Here is a 21,639-nt window from a genome sequence, read left to right as displayed (position 1 = left end):
GGTTGGTGGATATCGTTAAAAAAACAGTACGGACCCTTGAGCTGACGAGACATTAAATCATTGGACTGATGTTAAATTCCTGAATTTACAAGGGAGTCCTGAGCTTTGAGGGCATCCCAACAGTCACTGACAGTTGGCTTCCCTTGACACCGCCTACTGCATGTCTGGACACCACCCACCTCCTCTGTCAACACCACCACATTACAGAGCAAGTTACGTGCAAATCCGTCTCGCGCACACAGTCTGACACCTCGTGAATGCATTAAGAAACTCAGACAGTAAACACTTAAATTTGACACCCTGCTACTGCAGGGCTAGAACTTTCATTTGGGAAGAAAATAGGTCAGAGTTTCAAAACTGGTATGACGTATCTAGAACATTGCCCTAATACATATTTCGAGTTTTACAGCAGCGTGTGACATGCACCATCAACTCTCCTGACTTGAGTTAGATACGTTTGGCTTAAGCTATGAGTGTTTGGTTTAAGCTGTGAGTCTGGAGTGTAAGCTCATAACCTATACTGGAGAATTGTTTAATTTGATTTACTTCTCTTAATAGCTGCCAAAGTATACAGAATCCCTCGCATTGGAATCATAGAGAGGGTCGTGTTTTTCGTTATCTCCGTATACATATGCAATATATGCATATGCAACAAATGCGTGCATATGCATGTAAAATATGTTTATGTAGGACTGGGTTTGTGTGTTGGGTGGGGGGGAGGTCCTCTTGGCTGAATACCTGTAAGGGTCGGGGGCGTAAACGGAGAGATGGAGTGCGGCGAGATGGGCCACTTTTTTGGCGGAGGTGGAGCAGTGGTGTCAGGTTCCTGTAGGAGGAACACTGCGCCCCCCTCGTCAGCAGTCTGGCCAATCACAGCAGTGCCTTATAGTGCAGGCTGTGCCACTAGATATCCTCAACCTCATGATTACAAGTTGAGTACCTTAACCATGTCGAGTACCTTAAGACAACACTACAGCCTTAAAAAAACGTCTTTGCTGTTGGAAGGCTTTTGTGTGGATATTTTAATAAAAAAAAAACTTGTAAGACTTGTAATAGAAGATAAGTAAGTGAGTGATCCAATGATAAACATTGAACTCCCTGTTTCAGAGTATCAGGAGAGTTAAAGAAATGCAAAAACAAGCAAACAAAAAACCAAACAAACAAAGAAACAGTGAGTGGAAACATCTTAGTAAGATTTAGTTTATGCCTTGGAGGCAGGGACAGAGGCCTTTCTCCTTAGACACTGTCACTAAGCCTTCCTGCAGCACGCTGGCCTAGAGGTAGTGAGCCGAGGCAAGACGCTTGGCAACTCCGCCTGCCTCCAAGGCCGAATCAGTTGGGCATTAACTTGTGGTCTCTGTCATGGAAGCAGTCATGTGGCGTCCACTGGAGAACACTGAACTGGAGGCCACAAATGACCAGCCCTCTCCGGGCACCGGGGTTTGCACGCTGTCCTCGCTCAAACACGTCCTTTATCGCGAACACATGATGTGAACAAGCCTTTTTGAAAGGAGCCCTCCCCTACCGCGCTTAATCGCTCTGTCTGTGGCGTGCCATGCAGCCGAGCCTTTTCTCTCAGCGAGAATGGCCCTGGAGTCATTAACCTTTCAGATCTCGCTGCACAAAGAGGCAGCCGTTGCCATAGCAGTGCACACGGAGCTGTTCATTGAGACACTCCGAAACTTTTCCCCGGCTCAGAATCGGTGCCGTGCTCTGTTTTATCTGACTTTCCCGCTTTAGCGGCAAGGAAAAGCAGCCAGTAGGTGGAAATGGTGGAAATGGTTACCTTGCGATCTTTTTTTTTCTTCTTTCTACCAAGCGAATGACAGGCAGATGACGCAAGAGTCCGTGACCTTAATCACTGTTTACCTTCCTCTCCAGTGGAAGGCACGCATTAAAAAGTTCAGGCTCACTCTTCAGGTTTTTCAGGGAAGAGTGTTGAAGCAGTAAATATTGACGTTGGCCATTCATGTGAAACGGCGAATGGCTTTAGCAGAGAAAAATGTCCCGTTTTAAGACAAGCAAATTGTGTGCTTAAGTGTAGAGATGGTACCACTGAAAAGGGCGGTTACTTCACTCGGAGATTACCTCAATCGGAATTATTTTATGACACTTATCGTGTATGGAGATACTTACACGTAATAATGGTTGCATTTCACAGCTTTGGGTTAATGAGTTGAATCAGTCCGTGTTAATGTGTACATGAATGTTGAGTTGAATATTGTTACCTAGTGGATGAAAGTTGGGTATGTTGACAGCAGTTACATAAGGTCAGCTTGGCTGCCTGTCCAGAACCAAAGCCAAACTAAAAGCCTGTTGTCCTCACCAGGTACTTCCACACGATCTACCTGGGCATCCGGAGCCGGCAGAGTGGGGAGAACGACCGCTGGAGGTTCTACTGGAGGATGGTGTATGAGTACGCCGATGTGAGCATGCTCCACCTGCTTGCCACGTTTCTGGAGAGCGCCCCGCAGCTGGTCCTCCAGCTTTGCATCATCATCCAGACACTGAAGCTCCAGGCCGTGCAAGGTAACAGCAGCTGGGCCGGCAAGGATGGATGAGGCAGCGCACGAAAGCCAGTGGCCACCAGTTGTCCGATTTGAGTAGATATTAGCTTTCATCTATAAGCACAGCATTTAGCCGTTAATTCTTCTGGAAAGCCAGATGCTGAGACGATGACATTTTGCCAGTTTGCCTACATTTTTGAAGAACTTATTCCTTTTAAGTCACCCAACTGAGTAGCATTCCACAGCATGTTCTAAATTAGCGAAAAGCAATGGTCAGTTAGACTGTTGTTATTCATGAGCCGTCTTAACCATGAGGCAGAGGTAATCCTGCACAGTTTTACACAACTGTTTACACACTGCAGCTTCATACGCAATTACTAAAGCCTGAATCTTACCAAATCCTTAAGCCGAGTAAGCAAAACACAAACAAAAACTCACATGCGTGTTTTCGGCTTTTCACACACACACACACACACACACACACACACACACACACACACACACACACACACACACACTCAGAGCTCTTTTACATCTAATATGCGTAAGTCTAACACTGAAAATAAAAAAGCAAAACTCTATTACACACTGTACTGTTTTGCATTGAACACATCAGTGTATAATATTATATTATTTAACAGATTAACCATGTATGGGTCTTTTTGATGCAAATATATCATGTTGAGAAGAGATAAGAGTTTTGAATGTCGTGTTTTGTTTACCAAAAGTTTGTAATTTGCATTTTGTGCCCATGTTATTACTGTTCTGTGGTTGGAGTTTTGAGAAAATGAGCCACAGTTTCATAAAATATGTCTAAGTGATTGTGAAAAGAAAAAAAAAAACTCCTGCGAGGCTGATTCACCATGGAAAGCTACTGGAAAGAGAGGCTGTCATCAGTCGCCCAGCCTTGAAGAAGTTTCAGGGGAGAGAAAGAGAACAGTTGCAGCCAGTTATGTTCACCGCCATCCACTTTTAATGAGTTTGAATTGTTGTCTCCGGGGAATGTCCTGTCCTGCTCGCACAGCAGAAATGAAAACAGATAAAAGTCTTCTGTGTGTCATTTATACTGTAATTGTTTCTGTCAGATGCGCAGAGGGTCATTTGGACTATTGGACTGCCTGGTATTACTACAAATCAGTGTTAAACGCTGCTAAAAGTATGCTTCGGCAGCTGTTGTCGGTTATGTTGGGTCAGAGGTGCCGTGAGTCGGGGAGTATTTGTGAAGTATTTGGAGAGTATTTGCCTTATGGCTGGGTGTGTGGGTGCAGTGGAAGTGTCAATGTGCAGTGGAGACCTCCCAGATTTACTGCCATTCTTCCTACATATCTTTTCCTGCTAAGAGAGAGAGAGAGCGAGGACAGAAGGAGAGAGAGAGCTCGTCCTGTCACCATACTTGAAAGACGCTGTCACTTTCACTCCTGTAAAAGTGATTTCATGTCCTCTGGTGTCTAGCCGAGGTGAGTCTGTGTGGACCTTTCCGGGGGGTGGGGGGGGGGGATTTCAAATGCTTTTTTTAGGAGAATTCCATAAAAACTATTGCTTTGTTCCTTTTTTTTTGTCTTTGAGGAAAATGCATTGGCGACTCATATCTTGATTCCACACTTCTGAAATACCTGCTGTGTGCGTGACGTCACTCACTTTTATAGACCACTTGGTTTGAGGAGAAAAAAATCATTTCATTCCCGTTTTGCTTGTGAAATCTTTTCATCAAATCTCAGAAATGATTTTAAAGGGCACCTTAAAGGAACACTTCACCAAAAAATGCTACCCTGTGGCTATCAATGAACGTAAAAGCACAGGGTTCCATTAGCACGGCCTCATTTGAATAATATTAAGCGTCCCTTATAGTTTTTATTATATCAGCATTTTGGATGAGCGTTAACGTTTTAATTGCTATTTTGTGCCATTGTCTATGACGGTGAGGGTGCAGACGCTGCTATCGCATTTAGCTTTCTCTCTGTCTCTCCTTCCATTGCTCAAATAAAGTCTGGGTTGGGTTTTCAGAGCTGTTCAGTTACAGGGCCTTGTAGGACCTCATTCAGAGTTACCCTGAGCTCTGTTGAGAGCTAGTATCTTTACTGAATTCAAGGCGTACATCAAACTATTGAGACCTTTCCACGTCAACTTCCTTAGAGCCGGAGCAATGCACTTGTACACCAGATTTATTGAGAAAACACCCAGAATGTAAAGCGTCCGAATGTATTTACATGCCCTGGTGCCAACCTCCTCAGCGTTTCCTTTACGGATGGTCTTCTTTGGTAGTACAAAGTCCTGTCTGAACCTGACCCTGTATCCTCCGGTCTCTTCCACATTTTATCACGCTAGATGTACCCAGAAACTTACTAGCCTAACATGTTTGCACTCAGCGTTCCGTTCTTTATGTTCTAACACGAGAAGCTACGGTAAAATGGTTGAATGTTCTGTTCCAGATAACCAAGGAAATGATATTATGGGGGAGACGGCGTTTTTTTTGTTTGTTTTTTTTTTTGTTCGTTTTTTAACATTTCTTTACTATGCTGGTACTTCTAACCAGAGCACATTCAATATCTTCCAGGCAGTTTACCGTTAATTGTTTGATATATCACTCGCTTACAAGTCTTACAAGTTTTTTACTTGCTTATCTTCTATTACAAGTCTTACAAATTTTTTAAAAAAAATTCAAATATCCACACAAAAACAGCAAAGGTGTTTTTAAGTCTTTACTGCTGTCTTAAAAGTCGGAATTAATTGGTTACGTTTGACTAAGTCGCAGCACGGCGACGGCCAAATGTTTGATTCTTCTTTTTCGCTTCGAGTCCGTCCTCTCGCTCTCACACGCTCTTCCTCTCTCCTCACCGAAGTTGCCATAGTTACTGCGATTCTGGCACACAGCGACAGTACGCGAGACCTGCTCTGTCCCTCGCGCTTTCCCTCGCGCTCTCCCGCTCCGGAGCGAACGCCGTCGCGGGAGAAACGCTCGGGCAGCCCGCTCGCACGCCTGCGTGAGCTATTTTTTCCCACCGCTAAAAAAGCTTTCTGTTGTATGCGAGCGTACAAACCTGATCGTTTACAGCATAATTTCAGTTTTAGGGTTCGTCAGTTATGTCAGTCTCTGTGGCGCCATCCCATAGAGGTGCAAAATTGTTTCGTTTTTCCTGCTTTAACACACCAGGTTCCTCTCCTGAAGAACCTGATCTCTGTCTATTGAGCTGTGCTGTAGGCCGAGGAGCCCTGAACTGTTCTTCAGGGCTGACATTTGAGAACCTTGAGCAAGCCCTGCAAGTTGAATGGAGAGTAGAGTTCAGTTTATAAAATATTTATTATGTTTTGCACTTTATATCCGTTCAGATACACCCTCAGTCACTGCACTGATGAACCATAGAATCTTTAAACTGTAAATTCTGCTCTATGTTTAGACTTTTTAGACTTTTCACTGTGGAATATAGTCCCTGAAAGCTAAACGTTGATGAGTTCCTCTTCCTCTTCAATTACTGTTCATGAGATTCCTAGATAAACTCCACAAAAGTTGAACATGAGTTCAAACGATCACAAAGTGTTTTTCTTTTAAACCACCAAGTGTGCCTTCATCTGAGGCTATTAAATCTTTATTGTCTGTTTCAGCAGACAGTGTTTTGGTTTGATGTCCGATATTACATCTTAATGACAAGCACACTATAAGTTTAACCTGTTTGCATTTGTCTATCAGTAGTACATCGGGTTTTTTTATTCATTTTATTATTTTCTTCATAATAAAGGCAAAATTCTTTCAATAATCTCAGAGCACCTCTTAGCCTCATGGATGGGGTGAAAGAAAGCGTTTTCGACAGAAATTGAATCCTAACACTCCATTCTGTTTAAGAAACCGTTCACCCCACATCAATGTCAACGTAAAAAACAAAACAAAAACAAAACTATCGTTTGTCAGAAGAGTTTAAGGCACCACGGAACACGATATGATCATGCAGTGCGTACCTTTAAACTGCGCTCCCTCTGTTATAATGAGCTTACGGTTTTCCATTTGCAAATAAGTGGCTCTTAATGGGTTTGATAAGACTGTCTCTGCTCTGACCTGGTCTCACTAATACAGCGCTGTGAGCTGCACACAAAGGCAATATATCAATCTTTTCATTTCTTACATCACGTACGCTTCTCTGATAGACAGCACCGTCCTGTCTCCTTCCATGTAGACCCGGCCTTCGGTTTTGTGTGGCTCTGTGTCGTTAAAGTCATCCTGAGGTGAATTAAGGCAGTTATCGATTCATAACTCGCACAGCCGCCACCCGCGCGCTGCGTCCCGTAGCTCTCGGAGCTCCCGGGAGACGGCGCACCGCATTTGAAGTCTTTGAAAGCCCCGCGAGCATCGCGGAGAGCACACCGCGCTCCGCGATGTCACGGCAGGAAGAGAAGCGGGTCACGCTCGGACACCGGAGGCTGACGAGAGGCCGCGATGTTATTGCTCGGGCTCTGACGGAGCGGCTAGAGAAACCGGACCCAGGCCCCTCGAGCCCGGATGCGGGAAGTTCGGGATTTCTGGTACAGACGGGAAGAAAGACGGACGTGCAGCTCTCCGAGCTGTAGCTAAGAGCTGGGATATAAATATCGCGGAGCACAGAAGCCCGGAGATTCGGAGAGGTTCTGGTTTGGGCAGAAATAAGTGCATATGGTACTGCCAGTTCTATCAAATGACTGTCAAACGTCAGATGATGTAACCCAAGCTAAAGATTGTGATTATGGTGTGTATCATCTCTTCACTTCCTGTGAGTGCTGGTACCGCTGAGGCAGGTGTTTCCTGCTGAACTTTTTAATGGGAGGAGACTTGCTGAGTTCAACACTGCAGTGATTTTTACATAACCCCCTCACCCGTACAGTCTCCAAAGACAGGCACACCCACCTAGGCAACACACACACCCACGCACAGGAACACACACACATACACTCACGCACGCTCCAACACACCCACACACAGGCATGTAAATACAAACACACACACACACACACACTCCTACACACAGACAAATGCACACGTCTCCCTCCGAGCCTGCCCCGAATTACTGCAGCTTCCATGAGGAGCATTACGTCACCTCCCCATCTCGCTCAGCCTGACACGCTGGAGCAGGGCCCGTTCCCGTGGAGACCGTCTCCTCGGGATGTGCTGCGTGCGCACAAGGGAGGGAGGGAGTAAATCAGGGAGGGGGGGGAGGGGAGAAAGCTAGGGAGGTGGGGAGGAGCACGGGGAATGATACACTCCTGCCTCGTGTGGAGAGAGGAGAGAAGAAGAGCCTGCCAGCCACACCAATGGCAGATGAAGAATTACAGCCTGCGCTTGGGTAGTTAATTATCCCACTTCACAAAGTAGTCATTAAACCGTGCTGGCACACTCGGGCATCTAATGGGATAAATTTAATCTGATGGGATAAATACATAAATAAGACACCAAAATAAAGACCTACGAAGTGAACCCACAAACATAAACAAACTCAGGCACACAGAAGCGCAGGCAGACGGGCCCATGGACCAACGGGTTCAGCCTTACGACATCAGATGCTCTGCAACAGACACAAGCTACAGACAAGAGGCCGAGCCTGATTTTCTGTAGATTTTCTTGGAGATAAATAAGGTGCTCAGTCATCTTGTTCCTCCTGTTCCTCGGTAGAACACGCAGTGTATGGAGAGAAGTCTTAGAGCAAATAAAATCTGCTTCGATCTGCCTCGAGGGAAGAGTAATTAGAATGAGCTGTGCATGGGTCAAACATGTGCTCAAGCATGATAACAAATGAAATGAACTGTAATGGCGTTTGGTATTAAAGGCCGAATAGAGATAAGGACAAATGGAGTTATGGTCTGCGTCGGGTGGACTCCCCTCTCTTCGCCAGCCTGGCCCGTGCACAGCGCATGGTCCTGTTCACAGGAGGCGATCGAACCTGGACACCCAGACAGAAATGGCGCTCAGTTTTATTTGGACACGAATGGAGTCGAATCTGAATGTTTTGTGCCTTTCACACGAAGGCCCCATCAATTATTCACGCGCGTAGACCACAGCAGTGTCATCTCGGGAACCCGAGACGCCATGTTTTTGCTGTCTGCTCAGATCTTCGAGCGTGAGTGGGCCAGACGGTGCCCGAGGTCCGATCTTCCTTGAAGGCCTCGGCACCGTGGGCTGTGACAAACCCCGGAGCACGCCGCAAGACAAGCAGGGTAAAAACTGAGCTGATTCAACTAATTAGCACATAGGAAGGCTACCCATTGGCAGACGTTTGGAGTAGTTGTGGCTTGGGCCAAAGGACAGCCCTCTTTCCTGAGCCTGACTTCAAGTCCCGACGCTCAAAGTGACGCTGGGGGACAGAACCCGTAACCTCGATTACAGCGGCAACGCTATCAAAGTGGCTTTTGGACAACGTCGAAAGCTTTGAAATACGCCACCGCAGTGCTGCAGACACATAAAACGCACTCCACTGTCGTAGGCTGCTGAAATTGGAGATCCGCTGGATAATTCCATTTCCGTAGTAAAACGAAGAGCCAAAGACAGCGGAGCCACCTCCCACCCCCTACTACCACCGCACGGCCATGATTCAAGTGAACTGTACAGATCCTGATTCACAACTCCAGTCCGGGTGAATCGCAGCCCTTAATGAGGGGTTATTTGAATCAGCTGTTTGTCAAGCCCCTCCCAAGTTGAATGGAATGTGTTTGAGAGGGACAATGATACAAGAGGAGGAGCCCTCATGTCAGAAGGCAGACCTCAATGTTCTGGTTGGTTCTGATTGGGGCTTCAGTGTTCTGATTGAATCTGATCGGGGCCTCAGTGTTCTGATTGGATCTGATTGGAGCCTCAATGTTATGATTGGTCTGAGGATCCAGGCAAACCAAAGCCTGATACTTTTGGAAGAGAGCTGACCATTCTGACGCCCAGTCCTTCTAGCCCTCGTAGATCCCGAGTTGAGTTGAGTTGAGTTTTTGGTTTGAGTTATCATTTACTTTTCCAGGTGTAATTCCTTTGTGGACAGCTGACTGGTTAATCCCCAACAGCTCAAAGTGGTTTGATGGTATTGCTGGGATAAGTTTCAGATCGGAATCCCGGCCTACATCCGAGCTGTTTTGCGTCACATGGTCACTGTGGAGAAATCAGGTGACGCTGTGGAGCTAGAAAGTTCTTCCCCTTCCTGGAACATTTCTCATTTTCTACCTCTGCCTTCTCACTTTTTCTCTCTGCTGCTGTCTTAGTCCAGGGTCCTCCTCTTCTCCCACTTTCTTTCTCTCTCTCTCTCTTTCGCTCTTGCTCTCCTTCTTCCTACAGCACAAGCACTTAGTAACCACGGCACCCAGCTCCTCGCAGAGATCTGGAGTGCCGCGGCTACACACGTGGGCCTGGCCGGCGTCCGCCGTGCGGCAGGAGCCTTCTTAGCCACGGTCAGGTGGGGCTCGCTGGCAAGCCACCAGTCACCAGTCTCGGTCACCGCGGTACCCACCCGCACGTCCACAGTCCTCGCCCGGACACCTGTAACAGAATGGAGATCCTTACGCAGGAAGTAAAACTAAAGTTTATGCAGGAAGTAAAAAGCAGCAGACGCAGGTTGCACAGTTAGCATCTTTTATTAACCTGCTCCCCCTCTGCATTCCCTGGAGCTACAAAGGTCTAATGATGAAATGAAGGTCCTTGTGGGATTTAAGAGCATCTTTCTCTTTGGCATGCGTTTCATGCACGTATATAAAAATACACTGTGATTTTAAAATGCCATTGTTCCTAATATTGAATTGCAGCTAGTTCGAAACAGTATGCAAATGAGATTACATCAGTGCTTTGCTTTTTCTGTTTTCCATTAACCATGTTATTCAGACTTATTCAGTGAATGGTCTCTTGATAGCAATTTTTTTTTTTGCCTCGTTCACAGTTTTGAGATAGAACCTAAATGTTATCAGGAGAAACTCATTGCCTGTAGTGCTGCTAAACTTGTGAAGAGAACGGAACAGGAAAAAAAGGGGTTTCCAGGGTTTTCACGTGATTTTCACGCGTGCCTCTGTTCTGTCTTTTCTCTCATAGGCATGACGGCGGCCGCATCGCTGGTGTCGCTGGCCTGGGCGCTGGCCTCCTACCAGAAGGCCCTGCGCGACTCGCGTGATGACAAGAAGCCCGTCAGCTACCTGGCCATCATCATCCAGTTCTGCTGGCATTTCTTCACCATCGCGGCACGAGTCGTGACCTTCGCCCTTTTCGCCTCCGTGTTCGAGCTGTACTTCGGCATCTTCATCGTGCTGCACTGGTGCATCATGACCTTCTGGATTGTGCACTGCGAGACCGAGTTCTGCGTCACCAAGTGGGAGGAGATCGTCTTTGACATGGTGGTGGGCGTCATCTACATCTTCAGCTGGTTCAACGTGAAGGAGGGGCGTACACGCTGCCGTCTGCTGGTCTACTACGCCGTCATCCTGCTGGAGAACACGACGCTGAGCGCGCTCTGGTACTTGTACCGCGTGCCCGCCGCCACCGACGCCTTCGCCGTGCCCGCCCTCGGCGTCATCTTCTCCAGCTTCCTGACGGGTGTGGTCTTCATGCTCATGTACTACACCTTCTTCCACCCCAACGGGACGCGCTTCGGCCGCTCGGCCAGCCTGGCGCGGCTGGACGAGGGCGTCGGGGGTGGGGCAGGGGGCTTTGGGTCCCCGCCGCCCGGCGAGGGCGCCACCAACTCACTGCGCTCCAACCGGGGAGGCGGTGGGACGCTGGCGCGGGACGCTGAGCGGGACGGCAAATGCACGGAGCGCGACGGCTGCGCCCCGCCCGTCTTTCAGGTCCGCCCCACGGCGCCGTCCACACCCTCGTCGCGTGTGCCGCGCCTCGAGGAGACTGTCATCAAGATAGACGTGTGCCGCAACCGCTACCCGGCCTGGGAGAGACACGTGCTGGACCGCAGCATACGCAGGGCCATCCTGGCCATCGACACCTCACCCATGCCCCCCCGGCTGCAGTACAAGGACGACGCGCTCGTGCACGAGCGGCTGGAATACGAGACCACGTTGTAGCTTGTGCTGTGGCAAAACACACCAATGCACATGTGCACACGCACGCACACACACACACACACACACACACACACACACAAACCCACACGTGCGGAACTTCAGTATGATCCTCAACCATAAACAGCAGGACTGTGGCAATAACATTACTAGCAGCGCGTACTGTAGAGTGCATAGCATTCAGCCATGATGTTGATTGTCATGGATAAAAAAAAAAAACAAACACACAAACAAACAAAACCCATTAACAACAAGAACGAAAGAATTGGGCACAATGTGTTTAACTGATGCTATAGATCGTATTTTATTTCTCCCCGTTTCTGTTATGTTGGTTCTGGGTTTCTTTTCCAATTTTTTTTTTACTTGCGTCTTGTGTCAGGGAGTGGGTGATCCGTTAAAGCCCCTGTCAGCGATTGTGGTGAGTGGGGGGCTTCCCATTTCCAGAAGTCACTGTCCTAAACACCACAGAGTGTTGCCAACTGCGTTGGCACACAAAGAAATGAGTCATGAGCTGATTCTGTAGCTTTATGGTTCTCCAACTGCTGTGGACTCCTACGAGTTCAGCTCTAGTTTGGTCACAGTGACATACGGTACTTTGTACCCAAAACCAGGAGCTTTCCCCTAAAGAGTATCCTCCACAATACATTGTCCATGCAGCAACAGAACTCATAACACGTTGCCATGCTACGACTACCGGTGTTGGAGACGCAGGGGACAAAGTCTCACGCGATCCAAACTTGTGGAGCTGAAATGTCCTTGTCCAGGGTGCTGAAACCCATGAATCCTCTGACATCAGCAAACCTCTCCCAGTGCCAAAAACCTGGTCCCTACTGGACTTCATTGTGGACCATGAGTCTCTGCCACTAACTGTAAATAGAACCAGGGCAGCATTTCAGCCATCTACTTGAATCCTGTACAAAGAAACAAGTGAACAAGTGGGAAAAAACAAGGCGTGCAAAGGTTTGTGGTCATCAAACACTGGAAGGAAGTGAGACGGGACTACCCAGGTGCATGGGTGCGAGTGTTTCCGAGGCAGAAGGACATAAGCTCACCTTCTTCTCTCCTAGAGAAGACACCAGGCCAAGAAAACACTTCCGGGCAGCTCAACTCCTATTGGCCACCCAGCCTCGCGCCATAGTGACGGCCACTGGCTGATAAGGATCTGTTAGGAAAATAGCGTGCACACACGTGCACACAAAATCTCAGACACACACACACACACACACACAGCATAGACACATATAAACATGTACTGAGAAAATGGGAGACACAGCTAAACCATAGACAAGTATGATCGCACATGCATACAAACACACGCACACACACACACACACACACACACACACACACACACACACACAAAACCACACACAAAGCAATCCGCCACAGCATTGGCAGCCAGACATTCATTAGAATTAGGATGAACTTCACATTCAAAATAGTGAAGATATATTGTTCTGCTGGAGCAGAGCAGGTGGTCATTGTGTGTGGCTTTGTGAAAAGGTTTTATTGTGCATGCGTGCGCGTGTGTGTGTGTGTACGTGTGTGTGTGTGTGTGTGTGTGTGTATGTGTGTGTGTGTGTGTGTGTATGTGTGCGTGTGTGTGTGTGTGTTTATGTGCGCGCGTGTGTGTGTGTACGTGTGTGTGTGTGCGTGTGTGTGTGTGCGTGTGTGTATGTGTGTGTGTGTGTGTGTATGTGTGCGTGTGTGTGTGTGTATGTGCGCGCGTGTGTGTGTGTACGTGTGTGCGTGTGCGTGTGTGTGTGTGTGTGTGTGTGTATGTGTGTGTGTGTGTGTATGTGTGCGTGTGTGTGTGTGTGTTTATGTGCGCGCGTGTGTGTGTGCGTGTGTGTGTGTGTGTGTGTGTGTGCGTGTGTGTGCGCGCGTGTGTGTGTGTGTGTGTGTGTGTGTGTGCGCGTGTGTGTGTGTGTGTGCTTGGATCCACATTAATGGCCCCAGGATGTTGCAGAGTGCACCCAGACACAGCCCGAGCACTCCGAGTTGAGCTCCGGCACCGGTGCTCCGTGCGTCATGTCCCCAGAAACAGAATGCTTTATCTTTAAATCTGCCAATAGCATCCTCTGTACGTGAGAAGGAAAAGTTCCTATCTCCATTCTTCTCTGTTTTTTTCAGTTATAGGCTGCAAATGCGTCTTTTTGCATAAGGAATCAGAAGACACATTTCACAGAGACGCGTGAAGACAAGAAAGGCACAAGCACAAGACTTGAGCACAGCAGAATTCTTTTCTATTTATTTGGTGTATTAAAGTTGCAAGGGTGTGCCAGGCCAATACTGGGCAAGACTGGAGCCTGGTGTTAGAAATTGCTAGAAACCCACCACATCGCATGGTGTGGAAGAGATCATCTAGCAAGGGATGTTATTTTATTTATTTTACTAATGAAACATTTGCAACATGCTTTCGGCATGATTTCAATTTTGCAATTCTGCCATTAGACTCAGGCAGTGGATTTCATGGTTTTATTGGATGTCAGTCTGCATCCTACAAATTGCTCTCAGCTTATCATTTTGATGCACACAGCGGTTTGCCGCGAGTCGTCAGCTGTATAAAGGTGACTATTGCAGGATATGCTCTCTATTCTACTTTTTTTCTAATTAGAATAAAGGAGACAAATTAAAATGCCTGGTCATGATTTTCCAAATGAGCAAGTTGCGTTCAAGGCTCGAGATTTTCACTCAACTATAAAAGCAAAAAGCAGGTTCTTAGCTGGTCTGCATAATAATCAATGAAAGAGAATTACGCGGCTCCCGTAGGTCAGTGTCCTCCAGGGCAGTCCAGCTCAGATGGTTTAGTGGCGTTTATACGCGATCAGCATTTTGTACCTCACATGTTCTTTTGTCCTTATATGTCCACCTCATGACCAATGACTACAACACAGCCGCTCAGCCAGACCTCCAACCAAATGCCTTTTGAAAACCCTTTAGCTTTAACCTAAAAGTGAAACAGAGCACGACTACCTGGACCATTTTGAGCAAGGCAAGCATACGCCTAGTATACACCCAAAGTGTACAAGCGCACGCAAGTATACACCTAAACTCTTTTGGAACAAGAGAGGTGATGTATGAGACGCCACAACGCTGAATCTCGAACCGGATCTGAATCTTGATTGGACTTCGAACCCACGAGGCCTCTCTGTCTCATAAATAATACATATGTTGATATTTTTATTTCAATGTCACCCTGAATGCCCCACCCTTCTGTTTGCACGATCAGGCAATGCGTCATAATGTCAGCGCCAGATACGATCTGTTTATCCAGCCAAGCTGCGTGCGGCCAGCTGCTTTTGCCGCTGTTGGATCTCGCGTTGACCCGCTCTTGCTGACAGCAGTCGCCGGCTGCTCTGGGCAGGGAGTTGCTTCTGTTTACATTTCACCTTATAATATCCCCTACAACCCCCCCCCCCCCTTTTAAATGTCTGCGGGTTTGTGTACTGATGACAGAAATGACAGGTCTGCCTAATACCCCTTGAACCAAGTACATGATGGCGCAGGGCCAACTGTTTTCAACTGTTTTCATGTTTTAGGGAAATTACAAGTATTCTTTTATGTTGAAACTTAAGTAGTCATTCCCTAACACTACCATCCAAACCACGTTCTTAAGTGTCTCAAGTTTTGCTTGCAGTTTGCGAGCAGCGGACTTTCCGTATGAAAGTGAGCAATGTCCATCAGTTTACACATTTTTTATTTCTCAGTTTGGATACAGTGCAGGGTGTTTTTAGATCTATAATCGATAATATTGCTCAGTGCAGGACATTGCATCAATAATGTAGTGATAGAGCAGTTTGGCCTTATCTCAAATCGAGTTATGACTCACCAAGCACATAAGCCAACCCTACCAATTCTAACTATATGAATATATATATATATATATATATATATATATATATATATATATATATATATATATATATATATATATATATATAAAGATTGGGATTAGTATAGTTGATTATAAAAAATTGTGATCTGATTTCTTTGCACTTCCAGTTTGAACTGTGTACTTGGGTTTACCCTAAATATATGATACCACGAACTACCACATTTGCTCTATGAATAAAAGTATACAGATAACCTACCTCAATATGGGATAGTAAACAGGACATGCTCTGCCTGAGGGTTGGGTAGATGTGACTGCTGTCTGGTAGTTAACAGAGAGCTCCCCTCTATTAAGGCCCAGCATGCCCGGAAGGCATAAGAGGCAGAGGTTGTCCTGTTTACCCCCAGCCCATCCAAAAAAAGCAGAGTTCAAAACCAGGACTTCAGATACTTTCAGATGCAACCCACAACAGTCAGGGAGACCAGTAATACACACCGCGACCACGCACGCTGCTTCTGTAGGGTTAGACTGCCTTAAAGAAACTTAGGTTCTTTTGTCGTTTGTCTTCACTGGAGGTTTCTTTCCTTCTTTGCTATCCCATGCCACCGATGGTGTGCTTGCTGTCAGCGGGGCCAACAGCGGAATGGTGGTTATGCTTTGATTCCAGTTACTGTGCTTACTGCCACAGGCAGATTTCAAATTGGGAAAGGAAGCTGATTAGCACGTCTGTAATCGCAGTCTCATGAATGGAAGAAGTGACGACAGCATGGATGTTTCTCTGGTTATGAACAGCGGTTTTACAAGTTGTGAAGTTATTAAACTACTGATGTAATCAACTGGGAAAGCATGAAGAAAGTGTGATGGTATTTCTTTTTTTTTTATTTTCACGCATATGCGCCGGCATGAGTCGAAGGCTGGAGTTGTTTTATTGAATAACGATTACATGATTGTCCCTCACGATTAGAGCTAGATAATTAGATATGATAGTGTCATGGGGGAAAATACATATACAGGTCTAGGGCTGATTGTATTTAACACCAGAGCACGGAATTAGTACAAGCACAGTAGACTGATGAATTTTGGATAGATGCATTGAGTTAGGTTTGACCTAAAATGATGTACAGGTGTTTTCGGTATTTTAGTTGCAATGGAACCTCACCACTAGCAACTACAAATGGCTGTTTAACTGTAAATAAATGTATGTAAATGTACATGTTTAAAAGAACATTCCTTTTCAAGTCCTGACTATAAAGGGTGTCCGTCGAGTAGTGGACAACGCCATAGGAATGGATGTTACATTTGGCGTAATTCAGATAAAACTAGTGTGGTGTATGTGATGTATTAAATGAAAAAAAGCAAAATGATTAAAAAAACTGTTCATTATTGGTCTATTGAGTAAGTTGCATTGTGTGATGAAAGTCTTAAGTGCTCAAAATGCATTGAATCTGTTATCTGATTTTATTGTAAATTGAGGAGTAAAAAAGAACATTACATTTTTGTATATATTGGATTTTTGTAAATTTTTATTTGATTCTAATGCAACACAAAGTACCAAATTCATTTAATAAAGTACACTGTGGTCATTTTATCAGTATCCTTTGTTGTATTCAAATTTGGCACCAGTCCAAGTGTTTCTTGCATCCGAATTATAATCAAATTCAGGTCAACTTTGTCTGTGTATATAAATCAATGAAACATGAAAGAAAGAAAAGCTAGATCTCAAAACCAATTTCTGGATAAATAATGACCATGATGTTCAGAATGAACAAATCCATGGCATTCTTTCCCCACTTTTACCAGTCTGTCCATGTGAGCTGGCGTTCAGGTCTATGGCAGCCCAAGAACTGATTGAACTCTGACTGAACGTTTATTAATAGGCTACTTTCCAGAAAGCTCGCATTAGTGTGTTAAAAAGTTTTTAATGTGTTAAAACGTTTATGCCAGATACTTAAAATTAGGTCTCAGAAAACATTATAATATGCCTGGAGGCTTTCAATATTTAACACCTTTAAAGGATTTTATGCTCTAATTAGTTAATGGTGTTAGTGCTTAAAATATGCATACGAAATGAGCAAAAATTGACCAAAATATTATATTAAAAACTTTTTTTAATTATTATTTACAACGTCTTTGCATGTTTCATTTACAATTAATGCACAGAGTTTGCTCTTCAACATCAGACCAATCCATCAACGGCAACACAGTCGTGCGGAACACGCCCGTTAGCTGCCGTTAAAACGCATCTCTAGACAATGTGTTCTTTCAACAGATGGACAGATGGTTCAGGGACAGCAACTCAGAGATAAATCCAAATAGCTATTCCAGTCAAAGTGCTTCAACAAGAAACAGGTACATGTGGATGGATTTTCACAACCAGTGACCTTTAAAGCTCAACTACTCATCCGTTTTCTGTCATAAGCCCAAAGAACTGATTCCAGTAATGTTTAGGCTTATGTGATTAGTATGCATATATTTAGACAATTCATGTAACATTTAACTTACTGCAGTATTACAGAGGCTTCGAGAGCTTAGCAAGTACCCAGTACCTTCCGAACCTGTCAGGGGCCACGGGCAAATCAACTGCATGAATACGAAGACAATCACCAAAACCAAACTATGATCCTGATGTATGAAGCTCCAACAAGCAACCTCTCAATGAAAGATACGCTTTCTTTCTCTCTGTTTACTTAAATGTTCTTACTGGCTCTCAAGAAAATCACAGTATGCATAATTAGGGGGAAAAGTATTTAAAAGTACTAACTAATCCACTTTGATCTTGAATTATTACATATTCATTTTATGGAAGAAAGTACTCATGCTACCATGTAACAAAAACAGTTTCCTCACAGATATAAAGTTAATCAAAAGGCCCCTTGGGACCAAGTTGTTTTGGCAGTGGTCCTTCAGACAGATCCAAGAGTGCAAGTGATTCACAGATTAAAAGCCACACACACACACGCACGCACACACGCACGCGCACACACACGCGCACACACACGCGCACACGCACAAGACAAGGAACAACAATACAAACACACACCACTACAAAATATGCCTGTCTGGTGACATTTTTTCCAATAATTATGCACCAGGTTTCAATATCAGTGACATCAAAATATAATACAGCAATATATTAATTTGATAACACTGTCTCCTGTTAAATGATGCTGGGAATAAGAGTTGTAAATAGTGTTTTGTTTAGAGGCCTGAGAGAAAGTCAACGTGCTGTTCCACTTTGAGCCTGCCGTGAAATCACTCCAGAAGAAGCCCAAAATGTCCAGGTGCTATTCCCCTTTGGGCCTTGTGTGGAATCGCTCTAGCAGAGCCCAAAGGATGCTCCCTGGAACCTTTTGGTGTCTGTCGATAAGTCCTTGAACCGCCGCCTGTACCTGGATAAAGGATCGGATTAGAGGAAATGCCATAAATCACTTGCATTTTCATTTCATTAAATCTGCTGCTCAGCTCAGTGGTTCCTTACAGGACCAAAAACCCATCCTCCGAACAGAGAAAACGAGCAAGCAAAGGCAGGGAGGGAGACAGATATATAAGGAGCCATGCCTTTTCTGCTAATTCGGCCGCGGTGAGTTTGGGATCGTACGGAACGGGATCGCCTAAGTAAGTGCGGAATTTGACCGGGAATCCTCCGTACACAGGCGCGATTGGCAGACGAAACCGCTCGTACAACCATCTGAAAAATTCTGGTGGGGGGGGAGAAGAGGATTATTTTTGAGAGCAAAGGACACAATCAGCAGCACCAGCTAAACTCATTACAGTGAACTGCTGTAGGGAATTAAAGAGAAATCTCCGCTCGCGAGCCGGACTTACTTAATGTTCCCAGAGAGCGGAATCCCTCCCGAACATTCTGAGTAAACATGGGAATAATTGGCTGAGGAGAAAAGGTGACACAGATGGCACAGCCCTTAACTAGGATGGTCACAGCCCAACATACAGAGAACATGACTACTGTGATAAAGATCATGGGTTCATTCCTAGCTAAAGTTGGTCCACATAAATCACTTTGAGTGAAACATCACCTCATATAGATTTCTAAAATTCACAAGCTCACTTTGATTTGATTGGTTTTTATTTTGGCACAGGTTTTGGCCACTTGTATACACATATCAAATTTCCACAAGCAGCATCACAGCTTGTCGTCATCACCTAATCAACATAATCCATTAAACATGTGTAACAATCCAGATCCGGAAACTACACAATAGTACGATAGATTGTGCGGCTGGTGACATCTGCGTATAAGCTACCGACAGCGTCAGCCCAACACGGACGACGGCGTTCGGTGACGTACCACTTTGGAATCGATGGCCACCTGCGCGAAGCCCTTGCGTTTGCCCCAGAGCAGGGGGTAGGTCTCGTCGCTGAAGAGGGCCTCCCGCACCCCTCCGGGCGAGATGCCCAGCAAGTGGCCGCTGAGCAGTGCCTTCACGCACTCCTCCTGCGGCCCATGGATCACACTGAACACTTCCAGCAGCAGCTTAAAGCCTGAGGATGCAAGCACGGGACTTTACACAAACGCGCTGCTTCTGTCTAGAAACAACAAGCGAAATGACCTTTCTGCTGGTGAGATCAGCTGGTGCCCAATACCATTTAGTCACTATTGACACGTCACACAGAACATTGACACTTCGTTGCAAACGACCCATAGATTACTGAAGATGTCTGATTTATATGAATATTCCAGCCTTCCAGAATAAGAGGTCAGTTTACCTGGGACCTTGAACAGGAAGTGATCAGCGACCGAGTGACACGTGCGGCCCTTCTGAATGATGACTCTGGCAAGGAAGTAGTAGTAGTCAATAGGAATAGCTCCATGATAGTAGACGATGAGGGCGGGACCTTTGTCTGGGATCTTTTCTAAACCATGTACTTCATAACCTGTTCAAAAACATGTTCAGCTCACACCTTTTTTCCAGTGATCATGCATTCGGTACCTGAACTCATTACATTTCTCAATCAATAAACATATTACTTGTAAATTCCAACCGATACAACCCAAAGATCCAAATATATTCCTACACCCTTAGCTATGCATTTTTTGTTTACCAATGAATAGGTTACCTGTGACTACAATTCAAAAGATGAATCATGCAAGATCAGATTTGGGTGATTTGCACAAGTGTCACATAAACCTCTATTTAAAAAGCTGCATATGGATTTCTATAAAAAAAAAAAGAGCTCTCGTCAGCACTTAATTTTCAGCCGCACACTACACACCATGCCATATAGCGCCATGTCCGTCCCACAGGGTCGCCAGCGTTTTCCTCGCTCCGTCCCAGAGGTTGTTGGAGTAGGCCTCCCGCAGCTGGTTCTTGCGCTTGTACACGTGGAGGAAGAGGATGGATAGATAGAGGAGGATGACGATGAGGAAGGGCAGGATGAAGACGATGACCAGTGGGGTAAACACCCAGAGCAGGTAATCCAGGAAGCTGAGGTAGTCCTCCAGGTTACTCAGGCCCACCCAGTCCTCCCATGCCAGGAGGAGACACGTGAGTGTGCCAACAGATCCATTCCCAGACCAGCAAGACTCATTCTCACTAGACATGCTGCTTCACTTAGTTCCTCTCCCTGGTGGTAGCCGGACTGAACCAGGGCACCTCCTGCCAACAGGAGGTAAATATACAGACAAGTCCAGAATTAAATACAGACAAGAATGTGTCCACCAAGTGACTGACTCAAGATGCAGAGCATCTTCAGATAACTAAAGGTAAAACTATGACTACTGAGTAAAGGCACATCTTGTCAGCATTTAAAACGAACATTAGTCTAACCATTTTACGCAAATGTTGGACGAGGACTGACTTAACGTTAGCTAATGTCATATAGATCTAGTTTCATCGAGATTTAAACTATCGATTCTATCAAATATCAGAAGGCTTAAGTATGATCGGACATCTGACTCCGGGTAGCTGCCCTCACAGATGGTCTGACCTGCAGCGCTGACTACTTAGTACCGGCAGTAGTAAACTATCATTGCAAGCTAGATAAATAATTCTAGCGACAGTTATTTAAGCAGTCTTGGGGGGAGGGCGGAGTGAAAACAGAAATAGATTCTTCCTACTTACTCTTTACAATACGCGTTCAACGTGCTTTTTTCTTCATAGCTAATTTACATAGTATAGTATCAATGAACATGATACAGTTGGGAGTTTTTCATTTAGCCTTTATTTATGTTTCCGTCCTGGTATACCCGGCTTTCATTACATGTAACACAAACAGGAAACGCGTCGGTTTGGCGACTTCCGTGAGACGAGACCGTCGAGCTGAAGCGTAGAATAAAAGTCTTTT

General features: G+C 45.5%; 2 protein-coding genes across 6 annotated transcripts in view; one reads left to right on the top strand and one right to left on the bottom strand.

Annotated features, from left to right (window-relative positions):
• xkr4 (XK related 4) overlaps positions 1-15,433 on the top strand; it is a 37,128-nt gene extending 21,695 nt beyond the window's left edge. The window contains exons 1-3 of one of the 3 annotated variants that reach the window (XM_081723387.1): positions 1,984-2,138; positions 2,330-2,529; positions 10,525-15,433. In XM_081723387.1, the coding sequence (XP_081579513.1) occupies positions 2,047-2,138; positions 2,330-2,529; positions 10,525-11,504 (1,272 nt within the window). In that variant the 5' untranslated portion in view covers positions 1,984-2,046 and the 3' untranslated portion in view covers positions 11,505-15,433. Of the gene's footprint in view, positions 1-1,983; positions 2,139-2,329; positions 2,530-10,524 lie in introns of those variants that run through there. The other 2 variants (XM_081723386.1, XM_027001239.3) reach the window with 2 other exon arrangements.
• Positions 15,434-17,426: 1,993 nt separating this feature from the next.
• On the bottom strand, positions 17,427-21,556 carry tmem68 (transmembrane protein 68). 3 transcript variants are annotated; one of them, XM_027001272.3, is made up of 7 exons: positions 21,417-21,556; positions 20,569-20,951; positions 20,062-20,229; positions 19,643-19,836; positions 19,162-19,222; positions 18,895-19,034; positions 17,427-18,725 (listed from the first exon to the last, which is right to left on the bottom strand). In XM_027001272.3, exons 2-7 carry the CDS (start codon positions 20,894-20,896, stop codon positions 18,621-18,623), a joined length of 996 nt encoding a protein of 331 aa, XP_026857073.1. In that variant the 5' UTR covers positions 20,897-20,951; positions 21,417-21,556; the 3' UTR covers positions 17,427-18,620. The 3 variants fall into 3 exon arrangements, with proteins under 3 accessions (XP_026857073.1, XP_081579514.1, XP_026857074.1); XM_081723388.1 differs by having other exon boundaries at positions 19,162-19,198; XM_027001273.3 differs by lacking the exons at positions 18,895-19,034; positions 19,162-19,222.
• Between the last annotated feature and the right edge of the window lie 83 nt (positions 21,557-21,639).

This window comes from Electrophorus electricus, chromosome 11 (assembly GCF_041902795.1).
Source record: "Electrophorus electricus isolate QZ-2024a chromosome 11, ASM4190279v1, whole genome shotgun sequence".
Classification (NCBI taxonomy): domain Eukaryota; kingdom Metazoa; phylum Chordata; class Actinopteri; order Gymnotiformes; family Gymnotidae; genus Electrophorus; species Electrophorus electricus.
Note: the sequence above shows the minus strand (reverse complement) of the source record. Positions and strands in the feature narration are given on the sequence as shown.